The sequence below is a fragment of the Amyelois transitella genome, chromosome 15 (assembly GCF_032362555.1).
Source record: "Amyelois transitella isolate CPQ chromosome 15, ilAmyTran1.1, whole genome shotgun sequence".
NCBI lineage: Eukaryota > Metazoa > Arthropoda > Insecta > Lepidoptera > Pyralidae > Amyelois > Amyelois transitella.
The window spans coordinates 2,237,452-2,262,629 of NC_083518.1; the positions used below are offsets into that span (position 1 = coordinate 2,237,452).

The 25,178-nt window shown below is 36.1% G+C and overlaps 1 protein-coding gene across 10 annotated transcripts in view; it reads right to left on the reverse strand.

The window, feature by feature from the left end:
• Window positions 1-25,178, reverse strand: part of LOC106139755 (protein sprint) — a 230,636-nt gene that overhangs the window by 20,799 nt on the left and 184,659 nt on the right. For all 10 annotated transcript variants that reach the window (XM_060948277.1, XM_060948276.1, XM_060948275.1 and 7 more), the window contains 3 exons: window positions 20,888-21,091; window positions 20,566-20,686; window positions 13-213 (listed from right to left, as the gene is read on the reverse strand). In XM_060948277.1, the coding sequence (XP_060804260.1) occupies window positions 13-213; window positions 20,566-20,686; window positions 20,888-21,091 (526 nt within the window). The remainder of the gene's footprint in view (window positions 1-12; window positions 214-20,565; window positions 20,687-20,887; window positions 21,092-25,178) is intronic.

The following is a 25,178-nucleotide window of genomic DNA, read 5'->3' on the forward strand; positions in this document are numbered from 1 at the left end:
TAAGAACCTTACCCCTTCTTCCTTTCCCTGTAAAAGATGGAAGGCTCCAGCCCTCTGTATTCCAGGCAGGAACCAAACGGGATGAGTTCTGATCAGCCTCTCCAAGATCCCGATGTCGCACGGAGGCTGCTCCTCGAACCCTGACCCTGAGGAGTCCACAGATGAGCAGTCACCCCGGGCTCCTTCGCCGTCTGACGAGAGGCTTTCTCGACTCTGTTGAAAAGAGAAAAGGGCATGTTATTATAATAGACAATATTAATAGATATATTTAAAAAAATTAAGGTCAAGATACTTGATGCTCTAAGTCCTTAAAAAACTGCCAAGGCTTTCTAGTAGTGAAATGCAAGTAAAGGACAAAAGTACAAATGACAGCTGGTGTTACATAGTATCTCTTAAAGTGGATTGTAATCGTGCGTTTTTTAAAATCTTTTCCATATTATATTTTTTTATTGATACTACAAATATTTATCTAAGGTAAGTACTCCTATCTAATAATTCTGTGACCCCTGTTTATAATGTGGCGCTAAAAACTGAATTTATTTAAATATTTACATATATTTTTTAGTATCACAAACGTTCACCGCAGTCTGATTAAAATCGGCTCCTGTCATTTACCTTTATAGAACGATCATTCGTTTATACTCGAATCTACAAAGTGAAAATTTTCCACTAATTACTGTGCCCTTGCGTCACTCGTGAAATGTAATAGGTAAATATTAGTAAGTCCCTTTATGCAATAGGAGTGAAGTTGGGGCGGAACGGGGCGGAAAGGTGGTGCGGGGCGATAAAATGCGGCGTATCCTGCCTAAGACCATAGAGAAACGGGGATGTGCTTCTAAGTTGAAAATTCCTACTATATAGCATCTCTTGACTGAAAGTTTTTTTAGGTAAAGTAAAACTTAAGTTGCATAAAGGTAAAACAAATTAAAAAAAAAACTCGAAATGTGATTTCAGATGAGGTAATGATCATCCGTGATCACACATCACAATTTTAATTTTGTAGTGTTACTCATTGTCTTGTTTTAACTTATTTTACTTTCACGAGAATCTGTAAGAGCTGGCATACTCTTAACAATAAGCCATTTATTAATGAACAAAAAAGACAACATTTCGAACTCAAATGCTGAAGTGGTTATTTAAACTACCCGAAAAGAAACATACATAAACTGCACTTTGATCTACGATGCTCTCTGAGACCTAAAATGGGCCTGATGAATCGATAAGGATAAATCAGAAGAATCAGAAATTAAAAACGTAGCGGCTAAGACTCTATCTAGACTAGCCATATTGTAAACAATAATTGACCCAGCGTACGCATACTGTGTTCTAAACACAATTTAAGCTACAAGCTAAGTTAAATGCTCCATTTCTAATTTCAAGACCTACGCAACGTACCAACAATAAATGGATATGATTATGAACATATCTCCTTATATCCCTGATCATGGGCAGCAAACCGGGGTGTTTCGGGAAGCGGGCTTACGGGCTCAATGCATAGTCTGCGGCGAGCCTCTCCGATATCAACCTAAATGTGTACGTAGCATGTTGAGATTAAATTAAACGGGGAAGTCAATTTGTCCTTTCATGAAAATATAATGGAGAATTTTGCAAAGGAATTATTGTATGGTATATCTTAATTAAATGATGTCGAACATTTTGAACACAAAGTTGCGTGTTTGTGCAATTGTTGTATCTTTTTTTTATATTTTGATTCAATTTTTTTTTTTATGTAATATATTTAGGAATTCGTCCATATAACTAATGTATGAAATATTTCTAAAATAAACGTTTTTTTGCTCATTCTCGCCGGTAATATTGGCCATTAAAAATCGAACCCCAGACCCCGAAGCGCAGCGTATAATAATATGTATTTTACAACTGACACGCAAAAAATAAATAGAGAAGTCTTCATTTATTTATGCAAAGGACACCCAAATATAAGCAACTTTAATACATATTTCAAACCCCTGCTTGGGCGCAATACTTTCCTAAGAATTTCACTTCAAACAAACTGGCTCTTTGTTCAAGAACTCGGAAATATTACCCGATTCCCGAAGAAAGACCACAAAGGGAAAGGATGAGCATTTTATTACATTCGTTCTCATTTTGGTTGCTTATTCCTTGTTTATATGCCGAAGTTATATTTGCCCTTTTTATAATAAGCGGCCAGTGAACCCTGGATATGGGAAAAAATATGTTGATAGTTTTATTTTTATGAATTTGAATTAAGAATAAAAGAGTACATGGATGAGATTTATTAAATATTTACATCATTTAGTATTGTTTTTTATTGTGAAGTAGTGTATAGTGTATTATTTTATTATAGTTTAGTATGTTAAAATTTTAAGACTTTACTATTAGAAAATCAAATGAAAATTTAAAAAGTTTTAAATGAGGTAAATAGGTATAAATATGTCTTGCGGGGTAGACAGAGCCAACATTTTTGAAAAGGTAGGCCACGTTCTGCTGTTTGGCCTGGTTGATAGCCCATTGCCTTAAAAAAGAATACCAAGTTTATATTATAATGAAATGGAGTGGTCTTTTTTCTAAGTGGTGTCTGGTGCCAGGAACCACACGGCATTTTTGAAAAATATATTCTTATGTTTAGGTTGACAATGTCTGGTCTCCTACAATTTCTAATATCTTAAAGGGTCCAGTGAGCAGTCTTACAATGTTTCAGAATTTCCACTTGCGAAAATGATAAATCTCTTAGAATATCACTCTTTCAAAAGCATAAAGATCATAAAAATAATGATATTAAAATGATAATTTTCTTTATAGAGCATTTTCCCAATTCAGCAAACCACCATTTAAATCTAACAGAGTTCCGACCAGCGCGTATTAATATTCATTGCCTCGTACGTTAATTATGTGAAAATCCCGCGCAGTGGCTTTCAAATTAAAATGTTCACATTTGCAGCCATTAGTTCCAATTATTTGGACCATTTCAATGCGGATATGCTAACATGCAGTATTAGCATTTCCCTGTTATTTTTTTTTGTCTTTTTGCATACCTGTTGAATGTTCGGGCAAGCACGTTGTTAAATATTCTGTCTAAAAATAAGCAGTCGATCACCTTAATTTATTAATTCTAATTAATTACCTACAAGAATTCTAACTCAAAATTTTCCATTTAATCATCAATTTGTAATTATATCGACTTAAAGATATTCAAAGTTAATGACAATTCTTTGATCGTTGACGCGTATCTTATGGAAAACATTTTCTATTGAAAGTTGCAGGGTAAGGAATTTAATCCACGAATTATATGAATTACTCGACTTTCTAGCAATCTGTCTGGCATGGTCTGTTTACAGAGTAGAAGAATCAGAGACCAAGCTTCGTATAATCGCCAGAATTTTATTAATAAACGACGAGACGGCGTTTATTAAGGCTTTCATGATTAAGTTTCAATATCAAAATGTCTTCTTAACTTTTCCTTGGCTTTAGTTCAGGTGAGTTCTCACCTTTCTAAGAGTTGCCAAGGGAGTCTTTTTGAAAAAAAAAAATTTGAAGGTTAGCAACATAGAAAAGTACTAACCCAAAACCAGGTTTGTGGCTATAGGTGTTCTCAGGCCCTCCAGAAAGGTGAGGACGCAGCCGGGACTAACGCCAGTAGAAAGAAGAGTGTAAGAATGGAAAAACTCTTGCAAAAAGGACTCAGAGTATAACACGCACGAAAAATTTTGTAAAAAGGACTCAGAGTATAATAACACGCAACTAATAAAAAAACCAAAACAAGCACCAGAAAAATGATAATATAAGTCAATCAAAAATTTAACCAATAAAACTCACATATTTAAAAAAACCTTTCAGGCTTTTATCTTTTCCGCTGCAAGGGCTTTAGGGAGGCCTATCGAAGCGAATCAATAATTACTATATTGATGGCCCCTGAATTTAGTTCATTATAGGCGAGTTGACTCGCACATTATAAACATGTTTTTTTTTTAAATATATGCTTTACACTGTAGTTTTAAGTATCTATATTTAAATGTAGAAAAAGTAACTAGAAGTAGCATTCGCATTGAAATCTCGCTAGAATTTACTGTCGCCTACACTCATTAATTTCATATCGTGTAATATATTATGTATATATATAATTTTAATAATGTTTATTTCCCATTTTGGGAAAATCCTCTCTCTCATTAGTATGTTTCCTCAGAGTAAAATAATTTTGTTCTCAAATATTATTATGTAGAACACAAGCAATGTGAACATTATCGTTCGGTAAGCCGATTACCTGAATCATTTGATAAGGCTTAACATGAGTATTAGTGATGTTACATACCAACCTACCCCAATGGATAATTTAGTTCGGTGTAATTAAACACTATTAAATTAAATAAAAAAGCACTATGTTTACATAAAAAAGTATTATGTTTTGCCGTGTGGTTCCCGGCACCATTACAAAAGAATAGGACCACTCCATCTCTTTCCCACGGATGTCGTAAGAGCCGACTAAGGGATAGACTTGGGATTCCTCTTTAATGTAAATCCCTGCCAATCTAAGGTCTGCCGCGCCGATGGATGCATGGCTAGGGGCGAGCCTAGTCTCGAGCGTGCCACTTCCGCCATGGGGTTGGGCGACCCCCAGGTAATGGCTAGCCTTACCCTGGCATGCGGGGCTCTGCTGGGGCGGACAAAATTTTTCCCTAGCGTCTCGTGGGAATCGCATGGATGCAAATCTTTTGAAAGAGCACCTAGATGGCGGCGATGGTGTCCGCACCCCATCACGTCTCGTTCCCGGCGGGAGCGGTATGCGGTCTGCTGAAAGCCGCTTTGCGACGATGAATGTAAGAGGAGGAATGAAGGATAAGATTGAGGAAGTATGCCAGATGATGGATGAAAGACGTTTGGATGTGTTGTGCGTGAATGAAACGAAGCGGAAAGGATGCGACGCGACGCAGCACGGCCCTTACACGGCGTATTGGTCTGGAATTTCCAGTACCAGCCGAGGCTGTCAAGGGGTCGGTCTAATTCTTTCTGCACGAATGGCTGAGTGCGTGAATGAGTATGAGTGTGTCAGCCCTCGTCTTCTATGGATTAGGCTGAAAGTTGGAATCACTCGGATCTTCGTTCTAGGTGTTTATGCACCTTGGGATGTGGGTTCGAGGGGTACAACATCAGCAAAAAGCGAAAACGAGGAGTTCTGGAATAGTGTAAGAGAAGTATTGAAAGTTACCAAGCCAAATGAGAAGATTATTATGTTAGGTGATTTTAATGGATGGGTGGGTGTAAAGCGTGATGGATATGAAAAGGTGCTTGGTGCGTTTGGTGACGAAAAGGTGAATGATAATGGAAGAAGTGTATTAGAAATTTGTCTAGAGTGGGATCTTTTTGTGTCGAACTCAATGTTTCAACATAAAGAGATCCACACCTACACAAGAGTGGAAGGTATTTTAAAAAGTATGATAGACTTTGTGATTGTAGATGAAAGATTGAAGAACAAAGTGCTGGATACCCGTGCATATCGCGGTGCTGGCATTGACTCGGACCATTTACTGGTGATATCCCGGATAAGGGGTATCTTCAATCGCTGGCGGCACAGGGTAAGGGAGCAAACCAGCGCTTTGGAAAGAGTAAAAGTAGAAAATTTGCAAGATATGGATGTAGGTAAGAAGTATATTAATAGACTGAAGGATGAATTTGAAGATTTAGAGGAAATGAGCGATATTGAAGATGGATGGAAGGAATTTAAAGAAAGAATTGTGAAAGTAGCTGTTGAAGTGTGTGGTGTAAGTAGAAGAAGGAAAGGAAAAAATCACAAAAATGCGTGGATGAGTAAAGATGTGCAAGAACTTGTGCGATTAAAGAAGAAAGCATGGCTGGATTTGTTAGCAGCAAAAGCTAACTTAAGAATGCAAGAGGTTATAGATGAAGATGTGAATGAAGCACGTAAGGAATATAAGAAAATGAAAGATTTGGTTAAGAAAGCTGTGATTAGAAAGAAAGAAGAGTATAAAGAGGATTTTGATAAAAGGCTATCGGAAGACTTTCAGTCAAATCTGAAAGTATTCTGGAAATCCGTAAGGTCAGCCCGAGGAAATACTATAACCAGAGAGCTGACTAGGATCAGATGCCAGGATGGTAGCGTTGTGAAAGGAGAAGAATGTGTACTAAAGATATGGAAGGACTATTTTGAAAGTTTATTTGAAAAAAAGGAAGGAAATAAGAAAGATTTCTGCTATAGCGAAGAAAAAGAGAATGAGATGGAAGGCGAAATTGAAATGTTCGAAATTGTGGAAGCACTTAAGAGTATGAAAGCGGGAAAGGCTGCTGGGTGTGATAGAGTGTCGGTCGAGATGCTTAAAGCAGGAAAAGGCGTAGTAGCTAGTCAGTTGTACTGCCTTTTCAATTTGTGTTGGAGAAGCGGCCGAGTACCAAAAGATTGGTGTAAGGCTGTTATCGTGCCACTTTACAAAGGAAAAGGGTCACAGCTGGACTGCAAAAATTATCGTGGTATAAGCCTGCTTAGCGTCGTCGGCAAATTGTATGCTAAGGTATTGATTAATAGAGTCAGGAATGAAACTGATGACAAAATATGGGATGCTCAAGCGGGATTTCGAAAGGGAATGGGATGTACTGATCAGGTCTTTTCCTTGCGGTGCATAGCCGAAAAGTTTTTGGCCAAGAGTCAAAAAGTCTATTGCACATTCGTAGATCTGGAAAAGGCCTATGACAGAGTTGAGAGGAATGAATTGTGGTCAGCACTTTCTATGCATGGGGTGAGCAGTCTCTTAATACGAGCACTGAAATCCTTATATGAGGATTCGAGTGCTTGTGTCAGGATAAACGGAGCGCACACTGAGTGGTTTAAGATTGAGAAAGGCGTTAGGCAAGGATGTGTTGCGTCACCGTGGCTGTTCAACCTATTTATGGATAGCTGTTTGACAGATTTGAAAGAGTCTAAAAGTGGATTAAGGATGAATGAGTTACTCGTCAAATGTCTGCTCTATGCCGACGATCAGGTTATACTGGCGTCATCAGCGGAGGAGTTACAGGAGATGGTAAACTGTATGCATGAAGCTTTAAAAGAGAAAGGAATGAAAGTGAACGTAAGTAAAACTAAAACACTGGTTTTTGAAATGGAGAAAGAAATGACAGCATGTAATATTTTGATTGGAGGAGAAAAAGTGGAGCAAGTGAAAGAGTTTGTATATCTAGGATCAAAGTTTACATCAGATGGCAAGTATGATAGTGATATTGAAAGGAGAGTGAACGCGGGGAACATGGTGAATGGAGCTTTGCATGCCTTTATGAGCAGTCAGAAACTATCCAAAAAGGCTCGACTGGCTGTGCACAGGGGCGTGTTGGTCCCGACATTAATGTATGGGAGTGAAAGTTGGGTATGGCAAAAGAAGCATGAAAGCAGAATAAATGCAGTGGAAATGAGAGCGTTAAGGAGTATGATGGGTGTGAAATTGAGTGACAGGATAAGGAACAGCGTGATAAGGGAATGTTGTGATGTGAAAGAAGATGTAGTTACAGGAATAGAAAAGGGTATGTTAAGATGGTTCGGTCATGTGGAGAGGATGAATGAAAGCAGGTTGACTAAGCAGATATACAAGGAGAGTGTGGAGGGAAAGGTCGGAGTGGGAAGACCTAGACGAACGTATCTTGATCAAATTAAGGACGTCCTGGTAAAGGGTCAGGTCAAAAGTACCCGAAACCGCCGAGCTTGTATGAAGAGAGTTATGAATGTGGACGAAGCGAAAGAAGTATGCAGAGATCGTGGCAAGTGGAAAGAGGTAGTCTCTGCCTACCCCTCCGGGAAAGAGGCGTGATTTTATGTATGTATGTATGTATGTATGTTTTACGCTTTCTTGCTTTTTATTCTAAGGCTACTGTAGTACGTTGTATGTGAGATTACGTTCAGCAAATCCTATCGTACTGTACCCCTAGACCATATACTTACATGACAAATTTCAAATTTCTTATCAAGTGCTTTTGATTGGCTCAGAAGTTTAGCTGGAAAGAGGTAACAGACAAAAGAACTAAAGTACTTCCGAATTTATAATGTAAGAAGCACGAGGTATACCTAATGAAGTACGAGTATATCACCAGGGATGACCTGATGACAGTCACTGAAAAATTGGATTATCGCTGGAGGGATTATTGACACTAAGAAGAAACTCCTATAATAAGAAGCTTTCACTTTTTTCTAGTAAACACAAGGCTAAAATTGTTATAATATTATGTTCTGTCCTTATAGCAATGTAGGTAAGTCAACTGTACATAATTCTTGTAAGCGTGGGAATCAACAAACTAATTTTCCAACCGACCACAGTCTTAATTTATTCCAAGGAAAGCCTCGCAAAAGGAAAGCTGCACCGAGATTATGAAACTGAATGGTTTATCTTGACATAGCGAATTATGCGGCTTTGTTGAATTTTAAACTTCTGCTCTCGGAATGAGGGAAGATTTAATAATATTTGTAAATGCTTCGTTCAGCCACTGCATAATATCCAAGATCTTGAGTTGGTATAAAGAGTTGTAAAGAAATGTCAAGACATTTTGTGTATTTTATATACCTAATAAAGTTCTTTAAATATGCGGGGTTGGTTTTATTTAGATTTGTTTAATATTTTTAAACATTTCAATTTGTATCATAAAGTAAGGCATTTGATTCCGCAAGGGTAAAAACATAACAAAACGTAATAAAGTGTCGTTAGAATTCGATAGGCAGTTATTTGTTTCTTTAACTATTCAAAGCAGAACATTTTCACTAGTTATCAAACTGTGATGATGAAAAACCATCGTTAGAAAACCTGCACATTAACGCAACTGGATTTGTAATCGTGATGTTATGGGTCAGGTTTCTGCAAAGTTAGCGAAAGTCAGACAGAAATTGCTTCGTGTAACAACCTGACTTTACTGATCTATGATCATAGACAAAAAGCGCACCCCAGGCTTCAGGTGGTAAGAATCATCTCTCATTCGATACGAGACGTGAAATAAAAAAATAACACCCCATACTAACACACAAAAGTCGTTCCGGAACATAGAGTGTTATATAGAATTAATATCGCTATCGGCACAATAAAGCGCTTTCGCCGCTATATATCATTAATACAATGCATTACAGCGCTTTAGAGGTGTTAAATTTCAGGACACAATGACTTCAGAGCGACGGTATAAGGATGGAATGCACTGGGTCGCCTCTTGGTTATTGTAATTCGGAATTTATGGCAGAAGTTGAATTACAATTTCAAATTCGCGGAAGTTATAATGGTGGAAATACATTAAATATTTTAAAGGTATTATTAAAGTATACGGTAATAGATTCAAATGTCATGTTACTAAAGGATTAATAATTATAATAGAAGAAAGAATAATTTCATAGTGACCTTCTTTTGATGTTAATCATATCTCAATCAATATCATATTATCAAACCTTGTGTATAAATCCACTAATATAATAAATGTGAGTGTACGTTTGTTTGTGCGTCTATCACGTCAAAACCATTGAAACGATCTCAATCAAATAATGAATACATATAGTGTGAAGTACGGGAAAAAACATTTCTTTCCACGCGGGATGTTTCCGAGTTATGGTCCCTCATAAGGGACCATAATTTTTGCACAAGGTATTACAATCAATTACTCCTAAAGACATCCAGGGGAATAAGGTGGAATTGTCTTGTAGGCAACCTCATTATATTTTCTTTTCCTTTATATTTATATAGTGCTTTTCATTTAATTATTTCTCTCTTCCTTCTTTCTTCTTTAGTGTTTATAGTATATTCCCGAACGTTCCACTATACTTCCTTCAGTCTTATTATAAACTTATTCGTAAGCTTCCTACGTAATTGAGTCATTCATTATTACCTCTGCTCTTCTCCCAAATCCCGCCAATCTCTTAAGGCGCTCAGCTGCATGGGCCTCATAAAAATATACAAGCACTTGTCGCTTGCTATAACAGTTGACTTTTACGCGACTTCGGTAAGTGAACAAAATAATAAAATTACAAAATAGAGACTTCTCGCCGCGCCATTATTTGATTGAAATACCCGTGGAAGATCTTACGAAGTTGGTATTAAATGAAAATATTTTAAACTTAAATAATCTATATTCTATAATAACAACAAAAATAAAATTATTCTACTACCAATAATTGATGTGTAGGAACTAAATTTTTAGTTTAATATACCTACATTTAATAATGGTGTGCTTTTAATCTTTTATGTTTATTTGAGCTTAATTCCATCATTAACCATCCAGCTAAAAAGTCTCTCAGTATTTTTGGCTTTGTCTACTCCGGAAGGAATCAAGACAAGATATATTCCATATACAAATATTTATATAGATTTATATAGATGTTCAAACAAAATAGAGACGGCAACGGCGACGGATTTCTGTGAAATAGATTTTTTGAAATTATAATGGTCTTAACCACATCGGCGCTTACAAATAAGCGTTATTCTTCTGCACATCCATTATTTCGCTATGAATGGACGACACTGGAGCGTGCGCACGTGCAAATGCGGTGTAAATGCGGCCAGCCTTTTAGGTGTGAGGGAACGCCACCTGCGCTGTGACTGGGGAACTTTTAATGAGCCTGCTTGGTATATCCCGTTAATATACATAGAGAAATGATGGGATCGTAAAATATTTGCTGGATTATTAGTGGAAATAGTGGCGGGAAAAGTTCGATTTATTTACCTTTTTGTTAAAAGAAAAATAGATATTTGTCAGAAATAGCGATATTAATGCGGTATTTGAAGTTACGAGCGCTGATATATAATTTTTTTTTTATTAATTAATGATCATTGAAAATATTTGTATCTAAGCGTAGGTATACCGTATAGGAAGAAATTCAATTTTGTTAAGAAAATTTAAGAATGTGGATGAAGAAAAGGACTCATTGGATTGCGCCAATCTATACTTAATATTATAAAGCTGAAGAGTTTGTTTTGTTTGTTTGTTTGTTTGTTTGTTTAAACGCGCTAATCTCAGAAACTACTGAACCGATTTGAATAATTCTTTCACTGTTAGATAGTCTATTTATCGAGGAAGGCTGTAGGCTACATTTTATCCCGGATTCCCTACGGGAAACGTCAACAATGCAGGTGAAAGTTGAATGAGTCGGCCATCTGCGAGCTTTTCACGCGAACGCTGCGCAAACCAACAAAGATATAGTAAAACAATGTACTAAAGATGTGAAGTACTCATTTTTTGCCACAAAAAAGTCCGCGAGAGCATATATCTATCTCTTATGGTTTACTTACAATAACCACTTTTATGTTCATTTTTTAAGATTATTTTTTCATTATAAACATAAGTTATTTTGAAACCAATTTTCTTTAATTCAGTATTAATCCTTATCCAAATAAATATGTTTATTACTTTCGGCTTTTCATGTAGACTAAAATTGCCATTTACAGTACATAAATCAGACGAATAGGTTTTGAGATATAGTCGTTATAAGCAATTTGCAGCGAAACATTTAATACGGCGAACCAGCGTTCTTTCTAATACGCGTGACCGCCTGACCGCCGATCCGAAGCCGAGGAGGATGTTTGCAAAAATAAATATGATGCCAAAGATAACTATTCCACGCGGACGAAGTCGCGGGCACAGCTAGTGTAAATATGTAATCTCTACCTAATTTTCCGGGAAGGAGACGTGACAGATGTAGGATGTAATATCAAGAAGAAAATTTCGCAATAATGACAAATGCTTCAGAATACAGGTACCTAATCCAAGTTAGCAAACATGCGTAGAATTCAGAAAAGGGAAGTTTTAATGAGCTGCTTAGTCGACCGGGGAAGATGTATGGTGGCTGGCAAACGAGGCAAAGTTATACACCGCAGGTGGGTTATTATTTATATTATATACGAATAAATTTGGCTAAAAAAGGATGAAAGAGATTTTTTCAGTCATTTTGGTATTGCTTACTCATTTTAATGCGATAATTTATCGTGCGATAAACTATCGCTGTCCCGTTTCTCGCTATATTAAAAAGCGAAACAGCGATAGTTTATCACGAGATAAAAAGGCGTTACGCGTGTCATACTGCTGTCGCTGGTCATCTAATCACCATTTGCAGTGCGTGAGATTAGTAAGGTTAATTTTTTTAATTTATTATTTTTTGTTCATCGTCTAAGTCTCGCTTAATGCAACAAGAATGCAGGTTTCCTAACAAAATATTTTCACTTACTATCAAAACATTGGTAAACAAACTATTGTTTAAAACTTAGAAAGGCGCTGGATTTGAACCTGTGTTTTACGCCTACAACCAGGATTGATAGTTCGACCGGCACTCCTACTTCTTACAAAGTGTAGCATGTGAAACTAATACATCGTCGATCATAAATTTTCCCTCAGTCTACCCTTAATATCGCCACACGTCTTGTATTCGAACTGCTCATTAAAACTTGTATTCAGCGGGCAGGTGTTGCCTTACACGAAAATTACTTGGAAAAATATAAAACGTTTCAGTTAATTCACCGCGTTCGAAACTCTTGCCATTTGTAATTTTCGTGTTGTAAGTTTGGCCTACTTTTGTAGAATTTTTATTGATTTAGATTTATTATTATAAAAAAAACCGTCGCACATTGTTTGAATTACAAAAAAACAAAGGTTGCCCTAATATCAATATTAATAAATATACAAAAAATACTCTTTTAGCATAGAAATGTTTTCAGGACGTACTTCCAAGTCCTATTTAAAAATAAAATACAATAAAAGCATAAAAATTCAAATCGATTAGACCTATACAGTCAGTAATATAGAAATATTTTTTTTTTTTTTTTCAACAAATGATCAAGTAGCATTTTATTATTATGCATCCAAGTTCAATCTATGCCATACCAAATCTTATCGCAAAAATAATATACAACATAAAATAAATCAAATCTCTCTTTATCTAGCTTAAATAAAAATGTGAAAGAAAAAATGCTGAACCTTGACATCTTAAGTTCAATCAAGGAGAACAAACAGCGGGGATGCAGCTAGACTATGTATGAATACAAATTAAGGAAATTCCAGAAAGGAAATTTTATATTACGAAACCTACGTTTCATAAATATACAAATTTGCAGAATAAAATCACTAAGAATGGGAGAAATAAAATCAATAGGTTTACTTTAAAAGGTCCAAAATTTTTAATTTTAGTATAGCATTCCTTCCAAGCGTCTCTCTTCCCCGCTAGATACAACTTGAGAAATTTCAAGACAAGAGTGAATAAGCAATTCAGTAGTTTCCCACTTTATCAGTGATATAAATTGTGATTTAAGATTCATGGTGTGTTTTAAGTTATATTTCTGTGCGGTCTAGTTTTGTGACAACTATGACTCACCAGGGAGGAAATCAATATAACACACCCCGAGCATAAATCGTATTGTTGGCAATTTTTTTGCCAATTAGGGTATATGCGATTTAGGAAAGAGGTTAAGTATTGCATCACAACAGTAGCTGTCTATTTATTTTTTATGATTCCGTTTTAAAAGAGATAAAAGGCATGGTAATGTAAGAGGTATTAGTTAAAACTATTATATGTATGTCAAAACTGACGAACTTGCGTTATAAGTATGATGAATGTGAATTAAACGAAAAAAGTACTTACGCAGTGATAGCGGTTCTCTGCCTACCCTTCCGGGAAGGAGATGTAATTTTAAAAATATTAAGTTGTAAAATAATGGCATGTCGTTTTCTAAAACTACTGAAATCTATTTGGCACAGGATGAAATTTCGCGCAGACATTTTTTTTCTTTTAAAATGTACGTACAGCGATTAAGCCCGCCCTAGACTGTAGGGCGGAACCGGAAGCGTCTGATAATGGCCATGTTGACAATGGAAGCAATTATGAACTTCGAAGTATGCATTTGAAAGCCTACGATTTGATTGTTTTAATTTTACTCGTATCAGCCTATAGATAGGTAAGTATAGTGAAAAGATGTAATCTCTGTCTACCTCGCCCCTGTGGGATTTGCGAAATGTTTTCTTTTGTAGTTGCCATTAAATTCATTGCTTTTTGTAGCTTTAATTTGTTGACTTTAAGACTCGAGCGAAGCCTTTAATTTAGTAATTTTTACATATATATAAAAATATGGAACAGAAATCTTTAAAACCCGTTCAGTCTGTAATACGCTCACAAATCATTTCAATAGCAGTATTCAAAATGAAATTAAAAACGGCTTAATATTTTCAATTAGTGGCGAAATCTCCATTTTGTCGCAGAATCCTGATAAATGGCGGCGCGGAATTTCATTACGGTATCTTTTCATTCATTTCAAAACAAAATAATGATTGATCGGAAGTCTAACTAACGCGAAATTGTTGTCTTTACACTCTATTTTCATTTCTCACTCCTCTCGCTGTTCCATTGGAAGAGGTTTCTACTAAAATTCGATTAAGTATAGCAACCTTGTTGCACATTATTTTTTATTGTTAGACTTTTGTGTACCTTTATAATCCACACTAATAAAAAATGAAAGTGTGTTTGTGTGTTTTTTTATGTCTTTCATGGCAAAATAGTGTATAGTGTGAAGTACGGACATGGGTTTTACGCGCTTTTTAATCCGGGCGGAGACACACGCAAAAACAAGTTGAGTATATAGTATAGTATAGTATCAGTAAAAGATTTTAAATCTTGTCTTAACGCTACTCTAATGTAATCATATACATGCAAAAATTTAACTTCCTGTGCCCTATTGTTTTCGGCTGGTACGAGTACGTACATTGTCATCAGTGAGTCACTAAGTAACGCATGACTTTATAAAATTCGATTGGTCGAAGTTGAATTCATGAAAATTTGGTGATTCTTATATAGCTGTCTCTATTGTAAAAAAAAACTTAAAATGAAGCCGAGATGTGGAATAATAGACTTTGTTATCTACTTATTTAATGAATGAAATAAAAAATAAATTGTATACGGCTTAATCTAAAAAATTTGTATATGAATATAGTCAAGAAACGCATGTTGTTATTCTATGCATTCGTTATTCTGTGTTCATTAATTTGTCCCCACTCATAGCTGCTACAATTAAAATTTAATTATGATATCTAGACATTATCCTTGTCATAATACGTACACTTTTAGTAGACTTTGGAAGTGAATTACTACATACACATTAAACTCCTAACAAACTTATCAATTATCCATAACCCCAAAACATTAGTTCGCCAACTAATTTACCTCGCTGTCATTAACAAAACCTAAACGTCCAGGCTATAACCGTTTAACTTACCATAACAGCCCTCAACTAAACCAACGTTTAAATTCTCAAGTTCTCACATTGCACCCGAAAATTCCTGAAATAGGCAGTTATTCTCACCCGGTCACTGTAATTTCATGACGGCATGAAGGCATGATCGTCAGGGTAGTATAATGAGTGTAATGTGTTGCGAACCCTTAGGTAGACCCTTATGTCGGTAATTATATTGTGTCAAATATGATGGGTGTCATTTGCCTCTGAAATATACATAGAGAATACCGAGGTGAATTTGGTGTTATCCAGGCAAATGATCTTGCCAGAGGTTTTTTTATTACGAACAGTACTCGTACTACTAACACTTGTAAAATAACATATAGAAACATAAGTAAAACAAAAGAAATATATGGTGTAAAAAGTATTCTATATTGGAATTGTATCTATGGAATACTATGATAAGAAAGAGAAGAAGATAGATCGTACAAATTATAATAACCCATGAAACAGATTTTTTGCAATTAAGATATTCTCAATTAAATACAAACAAAGTCACGGGGAAAAGCTAGATGTATAAATTAACTTCAAAACATTACCACCTGAAACTCGAAAGCCACCTAAACGAAACAGATCTGCCTGTTTGAGTAATCTTACTTTAAAACTTTAGAGAAGTTAATCAAAGGGCGAGATCAAAGAGTTGGAATTCGCAAAGAGCGCTTCTGTGATAATTAAGGAGATTAGTCGCGATCTCACTTTAGTAAGAATGATGTGCGTTTTGGTAGGGTTTCGAAGAATCATAGTATATTTAAAAAAAACAGCAAAGTAAAACAACAATGTTAGTTATATTAGTATAATACACACACACACACACACACACACATGGTCACGTCTATATCCCTTGCGGGGTAGACAGAGCCAACAATCTTGAAAAGACTGAATGGCCACGTTCAGCTATTTGGCTTAATTATAGAATTGTGATTCAAATAGTGACAGGTTGCTAGCCCATCGCCTAAAAGAGGAATCCCAAGTTTATAAGCCAATCCCTTAGTCGCCTTTTACGACATCCATGGGAAAGAGATAGAGTGGTCCTATTATTTTTTGGAATGGTGCCGGGAACCACACGGCACTAAGTATAAATTAGTATAATATATAACTACAAAATAAAAATATAAATTTTGTTACTAGCCAGTAAGAATCTGCTAAGCCGCAAAGGGGCAGACAGAATACTCGTAATAGAGAAGATTGCAGGATTCCTTGCAGACTTAGGGATTGTAGTACGAAGTTGTAAATCATTTTAATTGTTGAGTTGTTTGGCATTTCGTTTCAAAAGGTTCACTACTGTCTTACAGTCAGTCTCTAAGGAGACTATTACAGTCGCTCTTTTCGAAATAAATCTGATACCTACTGTACTGAAAATCAATACACACGCGACTGAAAACACGTAAACACCATCAGACTTTACAGTTTCAACAATAAAATTCTATGCTCCATTACCGCAGCATGGCGCTGGCATAAGGGTGCAACAGCTTTCAAGGATTCACAAAGCTCTGGCCACAATTGACTCGACATTACACCTAGAGCGTACTCGTCTGCGAGTGCGTTTTGAGTGCACGTGTACGTGTTTTGTACGCAAATTTTGATAAGAGCAAGAATGAAAAAGAGTTTTGTTCTCCTTGGTTTGTTTACTTAGATGATAGTTTTATACAAACTTTAAATGTTCATAAAGAAGTATTATGAAAAATGAATAAGAAACCTGTCTTGGAATCTGAATAAGACTCCATTTTACCATTGGAAGAAGGTTTTCTGTTAATTAATTCTATATATTTTTTATTCACGTAAGAAAATTATAGAAAAACTAGCTGTTGCCCGCGACTTCGTACGCGTGGAAGAGTCTGTCGTGGTTATTCTCCGTTGTATGCTGTAAAAAGTGTTATTATAAATGTATTTTTGTACAAACTTATTTTTGACGTACTGTTTTTTTATCCAAAATTATAAAACACCCAATCAAATCTTTTCCACACCTGTTGTTGTTAAATACATAAGCAATTTAAATTTTTGCTTATAAGGTCATTATTTTTTTATTGGTATGTCAGATAGTTAAATAAATAGATGGGTAAAATAACACATGGTAAAAATAACGCTGATCATAATACACTGATATCCATATAAATATCAAATATACCAATTATCCAATAGGGATAGGCAGAAAGTGTATTCCTCCTTGCGAAGAACCTTTTTACATTCATGGTGGTAGCATCGCGTGAAAATCCCGCTGTAATTAATTCGCGTAGTCAGTGACCAAGACTGGAACTCATAACTATATATTGTCTGTTCTACATGCTTGTGCCGTAATTTCGCGTAATTAAAAATTATGAGAATTCCTGAAACCCATATTTTAAAAAAGCGCCACCTATTGAGAAAAAGCCGTTCAGCCCGCACAGTTTTAACGCCACCTACAAAAGACCATAGGTCTTTCGATCCCACAGAAATTATAGTCTTTGCGGCATTAAGTAGAATAACCATAACGTAAAATTTAAAATATCTGAGCCGCGCGGCATGGTAGGTACCTCGCAAGCCACACCTGTCTGTCTTCGTATCCTTGTTCTAGTGAGTTATCTTAAAAGATGGACATATACTGTCGCAGACATTTTTTTAGATTATTTTAAGAGAAATAATTCTTTCTTACATATATTTTTGGTATCTTGAACCGTTTTCGCAGCGCACGCAACGGAAGCCCTCAAGGATGAATAATTATCCCCGTTTTTTTTTTCACATTTTCCATTATTTCTTCGCTTCTTATAGTTGCAGCGTGATGTTTTATAGCCTTCCTCGATATGGTCTATTCAACGCAAAAAGAATTTTTCAATTCGAACCAGTAGTTCCTGAGATTAGCGCGTTCAAACAAACAAATAAACAAACTCTTCAGCTTTATAATATTAGTATAGATTTAGCAAGCGAAGCGAAGCTAGTTATTCAAATGAAACAATCAATGAACAAATTAATAAATAAGTAAACAAAACCAAATGAGATAGTTAACTTGCGCGACAAAACGACATCGGGTCTTCCCATCCTCCCTAAGGGGAGTCGGAGTGATTGGTCAGGGCTTTTGGCCCTCTTCAATCATCGCTGCCTGCGACTGTAGGCAGGTCGATGGGGCGGCCGTGGCGGCCTGGGTCTTTACGTCTTCACTGGGAGTTCCCATCGAAGGCAGCGAGGGGAGGGTTTCACCCGACGGTCCGGAGCGGCGCGATGCCGCGCAGGTGGTTGTGTGAGGACGCGTCCGCCCTCTCGAACATCTTCGAGGCCAGCCGGGCCACGAAGTCGTATAGGCTCTCCCACTTCAGGTCCCTGAGGATCGTCGAGTTCCTCACGTAGCGCGGGGCTCCGACGACTGCTCTGAGACTTTGGTTTTCTTGTGCTCTGAGTCTTCTCCTGTTGGTCTCAGAGCAGCATGCGTACCACGCTGGGGCCGCGTACGTGAGGCGGGATCTGACATACGTTCGGTATTCATAGCGCGATTTAAAATACACGCAGGCGCCATCTAGTGATTATGTCCCGAAGTTATAAAAAAATATTTGTTTGTTTTATATTTTTTTTTACTTTTACTTTTTAATAATCACTAATGTAAATCCAATATTTTATGGCGCTTACTTCAAAAACGACGACTTGCAACCCCTATTTCACTATTGTGAAAGAATTTTTGAAATTCCTTTCTTAGCAGACGTCTCCAAGTCATAATCTATCATACTGCCATCTTGTATCTCCATTGATTCAAAATTCACTCCGCGCATTTAGCGCCACTTATGTAAGAGAGCACAGGTTTTCGCAAATCCCACGGGAACGATAGTTTTTTCCAGAACGAAAGGTATCATATGACCTTCTCCATACTCTGAATTATATATATGCGAAATTTCAAGAAGATTGATTCTAAATTCACTCCGCGCATTTAGCGCCATCTACGTAATTAGCGCCATCTACGTAAGAGTGCACAGGTTTTTCACTAATCCCACGGGAACGATAGTTGTTTTCAGAATGAAAGGTACCCTATGTCCTTCTCCATACTCTGAACTATATATATGCGAAATTTCAAGAAGATTGGTTGTGTAGATATCGCGTGAAAAGAAAACAAACAAACAAACTTACTTTCGCATTTATAATATTAGTTAGGATAATTAATGAAGAATTACAAGTAAAAGTTTGTGGCATTCATTCATGTAATCACGTCTTAAAAACTGTTAGGCTCAATAATAGAATTTTGATTCATATAGTGACAGGTTGCTTGCTCATAGTCTAAGAGAAGAATCTCAAGTTATTAGTCATATATATCCCTAAGTCACCTTTTACGACAATTTTGTGGTATATGACGAATAATAGCGGTTACACAGTTTCGAGTGGATTAAGTAGGAGTATACCTAGAAACCTTTATAATAATCAGACTACAAACTTATAAAATAAAAAAATCCGTACATAAGAACTTCGCGACAGAGCAGCAGGTGGAATATAACGCCAGCATAAAATAAAAGTGTGAATTCAGAATGTAAATTCCGAACTACCCTCAGTTCGCCTAACCGCCTCAAAGATACCGCTTTCAGCAAAACGGTTGGTAGTATTGAACGCCGCAAATTAAATCACGTGAGGGAAATATTACTTTCTGTAGCATCGTGTTCGGCAAATAGATGTTCTATTGATGCATCCATTTGTCGGAAATGAAAGAATTCTTCGGGTACAGATTTGACTTTTATAGAAATGAATGGCAATGGAAATACTCGTATATAAATTGCTTTAGAGAAATTCGCAAGTTGTTGTGATATGTTTTCTTTTGCATGTGAGAATGTTGAAATAAAAGGATGAGATCTTATAAAATATGTTATGATTTCTTTAAATTTTACCTCAATATTTTTTGTTAAAAAACAATATATAAAACTAAATTCAAATCTCAACATACTTTAAAACGGTCCATTTTAAATATGAAAAAAGACCCAAGCGCATTCAATGCAGTTAGAGACCGGGATGCAAATACGGGTAATATTATTAAAGTAAGAAGTTTGCGGACCAAAGAAGGGACTGCACGCTTCATTAGTGACTGGGGGATTGTTGATTTGTTACGAGTTACTGTTGCAAAGGTTAAAAGAACTTTGATAAAGAGACTTGATTCAATATTGAGAGGATTCTAAAGACGATAGAAGTAAGGCTTTACACTTCCAATTTTAGAATTGTAAGGCTTAAATAGTAATATTCAAATAAATTTAAATGATTTTAATATTTTTAATTAAAGAATTTAAGTCCGCTTTTGATTTATATTGTTATTTGAAAATTACTTAGGTTATGTATGCTAGCCACAGGCAATTGGTAATAATAATAAATGGGTAGGAACAAACTAAAGTAAATAGTCATATAGTAGAACTACACATACCTGACTAAGGCTATCACCCAGGCTGCCACCATCATTGTCCACAGGCCTGAACAGGTGCTCTTTTAGTGGCACATCTCTTCTCTTCCTGTCCTGCGCTTCCCGCATCGCTTGGCTCTGCAACCTTTGAAAAAAATACCAGTATTTATTTTACATTTAAAAAATAATACTAAAAACTACCATCGTAGTAGTTTTGGCCATTGTTATGTTCGATTTTTCACCCGGGAATCTTGAGCGTAAAAAAGGAGTGGAAAGTTATAAGACTGCTTATCATCCTCAGCGTTTTACTGAGTATGATCCAAACATCAATCAATTAAGGTGTTACCTTTCAAAGAACTCCCTAGGTTTCAATGGAGGGGGTTCGTCGTCTGGAGGAGGTGGTGGCGGGGGTGGCAGCCTCGTCCGAGGAGAGCTCCTGATGAGGGATCGCTCGTCATCCTCAGTAGATCGCTCATCATGGTCAGAGTCAGAGCTACGACTGTCCCGACGTCTCACACCTTGTAGGTGTGGCTCCAAGAATGTCGCATTTCTGGAACAAGGAAAATATGATGGTTTAATAATTTGGCTATTGATTTATTCAGTTCTTTTAATAGGTCTTGCTCATGGATACTTAATTGAGAGAGTAATGAATGTAGATAAAGTGAAAGAAGTGCGTGTATCGTGGCATGAAGATAGAAGTAATGAACGTTCTAAAACATTGATAAATCTTTTATAGTATTAATTTTTGTTACTTGGGATCTCTGTTGAGAATCGGTCCAAACATTTACAACAGCAGCAACGAAAGCCAAAAGACACGATTTAAAAACATGCAGATATGTATATTTTATGAGATATATTCTTAAAGTAAAACTTGTAGGTACCTTTGATACAGAACGTTATAAACAAGAAACGCTTTTAAAATTCAACTGCATTATATGTTTGCATCATAAAAATACGGAACAACCGTTGCCAGCCATCTCGTGATTGCATCGGGGAGTTCGCCATAGACGATTGTAAAGTAATAAAGAAGGAATAGTAGCTTTAAACATTTTGCTGCATTTACTATTAAACTCTACGATTTTTCAGTCTTATACGAAAGTCGTGGCCTACAAACGATTCGAATACTATTTTTCATCATCAGGAGATTGGACAACAGCAGTTTTCGTCCTTGAAGGAATCATCGATAGAGAAGGAAATCTCTCGATAAATCGCTATACTAATCGTTAAGTAGTACGTAGATAAAGCCCTTTCGGCTGAGAGTCCGAGATAGAAAAATTAGGTATAGCTCTCGTAACACAAATATATACGTTTCATGCTCAAATATGAATCATAGTCATTAATGTGAATTATACATTTTCACTGAACTAAGGAAGTTTCAGGTTTATCAATATAATTTGGAAACGGTTTTCTTTTAAAAATATACTAACAATAAAACTTTTTTTTAAACTTTACTTTTACTAATCTTAAAACAGTTTGCTCCTATTGATCTTAAGCAATATCTAGAAACAATTAACTTTATTTCCATTTAACGGAAACAAAAAACAAAGGATTTTTCCAGACTAATCGCTGTGTTTTCCATAACTTTAGGGGTGCGTCGAACGCACTCGGCGTTGTGCCGTGCAAAGGTTTTTAATTAGTACGAGACCACAGCAGAGCTGGCAAATAAATCTTGGTTAATGTCCCTGGTACAGTCCAGCCCCATCTGTACGTTAAAGCTGATATTGATTTTATTCTTGCAGTGGATACTTTCGCTGATTTGAAATTGATGCTATTAAAAACAACGTCAATGATATAAAATGTTTTTGTGTTTTATGATTGTAGAATTTATCATTGTGATATATTTTGCCGATTAGTTTCTTCTGTTTTACAATTAATAATGTAATAATTTAGTGATACCAAAGATTAATTTATGTGAAAACTTCGCACAAAACGTAGTAGAAGCCGTCACGAAAATAATAAGAGGGGAAAAAGATAACAACACTAGTAAGAATTCCGTAATTACCCCAATAGTGACTTAAACTGAGCAAAGGCGTAAATAGAAATAAAGGAAAAGTTAGCTAAATTGTAACACGACTTAGCTCTTAAGCAATCAGGATACGATACTCTTAAAGTATTTGTGGAATTAAACAACAACAGTAATAGTATATACTTTTGTATACAATGCAAGTGTATATCACCATTGCTTTTTAGCTCTTTATGTTCTAATGCTAAACAAAAACCTCCTCCTCTTTCCCCTCTTAGATATACGCCTTGTCCAATTTTCTTTGGAAACGAAATATGATTTTAAAGCAACTTTCAATAAAGTGTTGAATAAAGCTCAGTATCTTCCTCCTGGCTTTAGTCCCGGGCACCTCTCTCTCGAGCCCGGAGAGGAGCCGGAGCCCGGGGTATACCTTTGACCATGGATCCTGGATTGGGTGAGTCAGGGTTTTACACGAAGCGACTCCCATCTAACCTCAGTTTTCTCTCACCGTAAGAGAATATAGCATATATAGTATCGTATATCTCAGTATATATAGTCGTATTATAAGTAGATACATCTTCAAAAATATACCCAAATGAAATAGAAGTAAACAAAAAATAAACCGGCACTTGAAAAAGGTTTCGTCGCAGTATTTATCATTTTATTGCAAATGCTCCGTTTTGTATCATCGCTTTTTTGCGTCGTGCGAATGCCAACTTTTACTCTCGAAATGTAGCGAATTCAGTGCAAATGTGTAAACTTTTTGCAGGACATCTGGCTCAAAGCGAAATCTCCGAACAGTTGAAATTCCAACTCATATTTTTAACTCCCTTTTATTTTTGGGAACGTTAGAATATTTTTCTACTTTGTTCCCTCTAGTGTCTGTTTTATTTAATAAATGTAGCACTTTTACAAAGTGCCAATATCTCTGCAAAATAAATACATTCTTAAGTTTACGTCTGTGAATAAACTTAAACAATTTGTGTTTATACTAACACAATTTATGTTTATCTTTGGTAAGCCTTTGTTTTCCATATTATTTTTTTATCTATTTTTATTATCAGAAGATCGCACTTATGAAATCAATTGTTGTGTGTATAAATATCATCTTCATTCATCAAAGTTAAATAAATAAATTTTTCATTGCAAAATTTGTAAGCGAATTTTATAAATACCTCGAAACAATGTCAGCGTCCAAAATTTATGGCGCTTCTCTGGTGTCGTGGGTTTTATATTAAAATTCGTTATAACAACGTCCGGGTGGACGGGTGTGACACCCAATTTGGACAGATGGCTGCGATATGTAAATTTCGATGCAAGGCGAGACAGGACGGCGTGGTTGACGGTCGTTTGTGAAAATATGAGTATCGCTCATTTATCTATTGTGAGCGTTATTAATGAAAATTTCCCCATCGACTATGGATATATGTAAGTCCATCTCTTTTAGGTATGTAGATAAACCTTATCCATTGCATAGGTGATCATATACACATATCATTTATCATTTTCTATAGATACATCTTATAGAAGATGGCGTAGGACGTCTTTAAGGACAAAAGCAATACGGAATTGTACTTATACATTAAAAAAATCTCAAGAATGTATTAAACGTGCAAAAAACGTAAACTATTGTTCAATTCTTTCACAGTTTGTAAAATATCACTGACAGAATTTCTTTAAAAGAACCCGAACATCAAAATGTATACAGGAAGTCTGAAAAATGTATTGAGATTTTGTTAAATTGATGACAAATTTAACAAAATCTCAATACATTTTTTAATTTTTGATTTTGTTTAATTGGCGACAAAAGGACTACTTTTTCTATCTGACAAATACTTACTTCTAAATTTGATGCAGAAATAGGGATACAGTGTTTTGAATTTAAAAAAGGTTAATTTTTTAATTCATGAATATAAAATAAAATCCACATACGAGTATGTAACAGAGAACAATTAAACACTTACACACCAAAACAAGCAAGCAATTTCAAATCCATTAATCAAAACATAATGGAGTGTCAATTATTATAATCATATAACCCGGAAATGTTACGTAGCAAGAATTCTTTTGTGGCGAAATACTGGAGCCTCGGGCGGTGGATAATGAAGAAAAACAAAAGTCCGCCATTAGAGCGCCAGTCGGTCGGAGGCTTGGCGGAGTGGGCCGGACTATGACAAACAATGCACTACGAATATTTGGTGGGATGTAGGGTTGCCAGCTACCGTGACTTGCATTGACCGAGCAAGCAAAATTAGCGGTCTTTAAATCAACCTGGGACAAAAATAAATTTTTGGTATGAATATACTCTCTTTCTCATCTCTGCGTTTTCCCGGTTGCACCCTATACAGAGAAGTGTTTCGGAACCCTGGGTCTTCTTCCGACTTTTCTCTCTCCACTTGGTCCAGTTTACGGCGTCCTTAGATTTCAGAAAAATGGCTCACATATCTTTTGCGACGTCCAGTCATGATCTTTTTGGGCTGCCCCTTCTATCTGGGTCAGGTCAAAGCGTCATGGGCAGACTGATCTGTTCCCCAAATAGTCTGCCGTTTTCCGCAAGACATGGCCGTGCCAGAGTAGGCGGCTCTCCTGCATTTTGTGTGCTATGTCATTTGGTATGAATAAACGTAGGTATGTTTGTAACCCAATAACTTTCGAACCGCTGATTTGATTATGA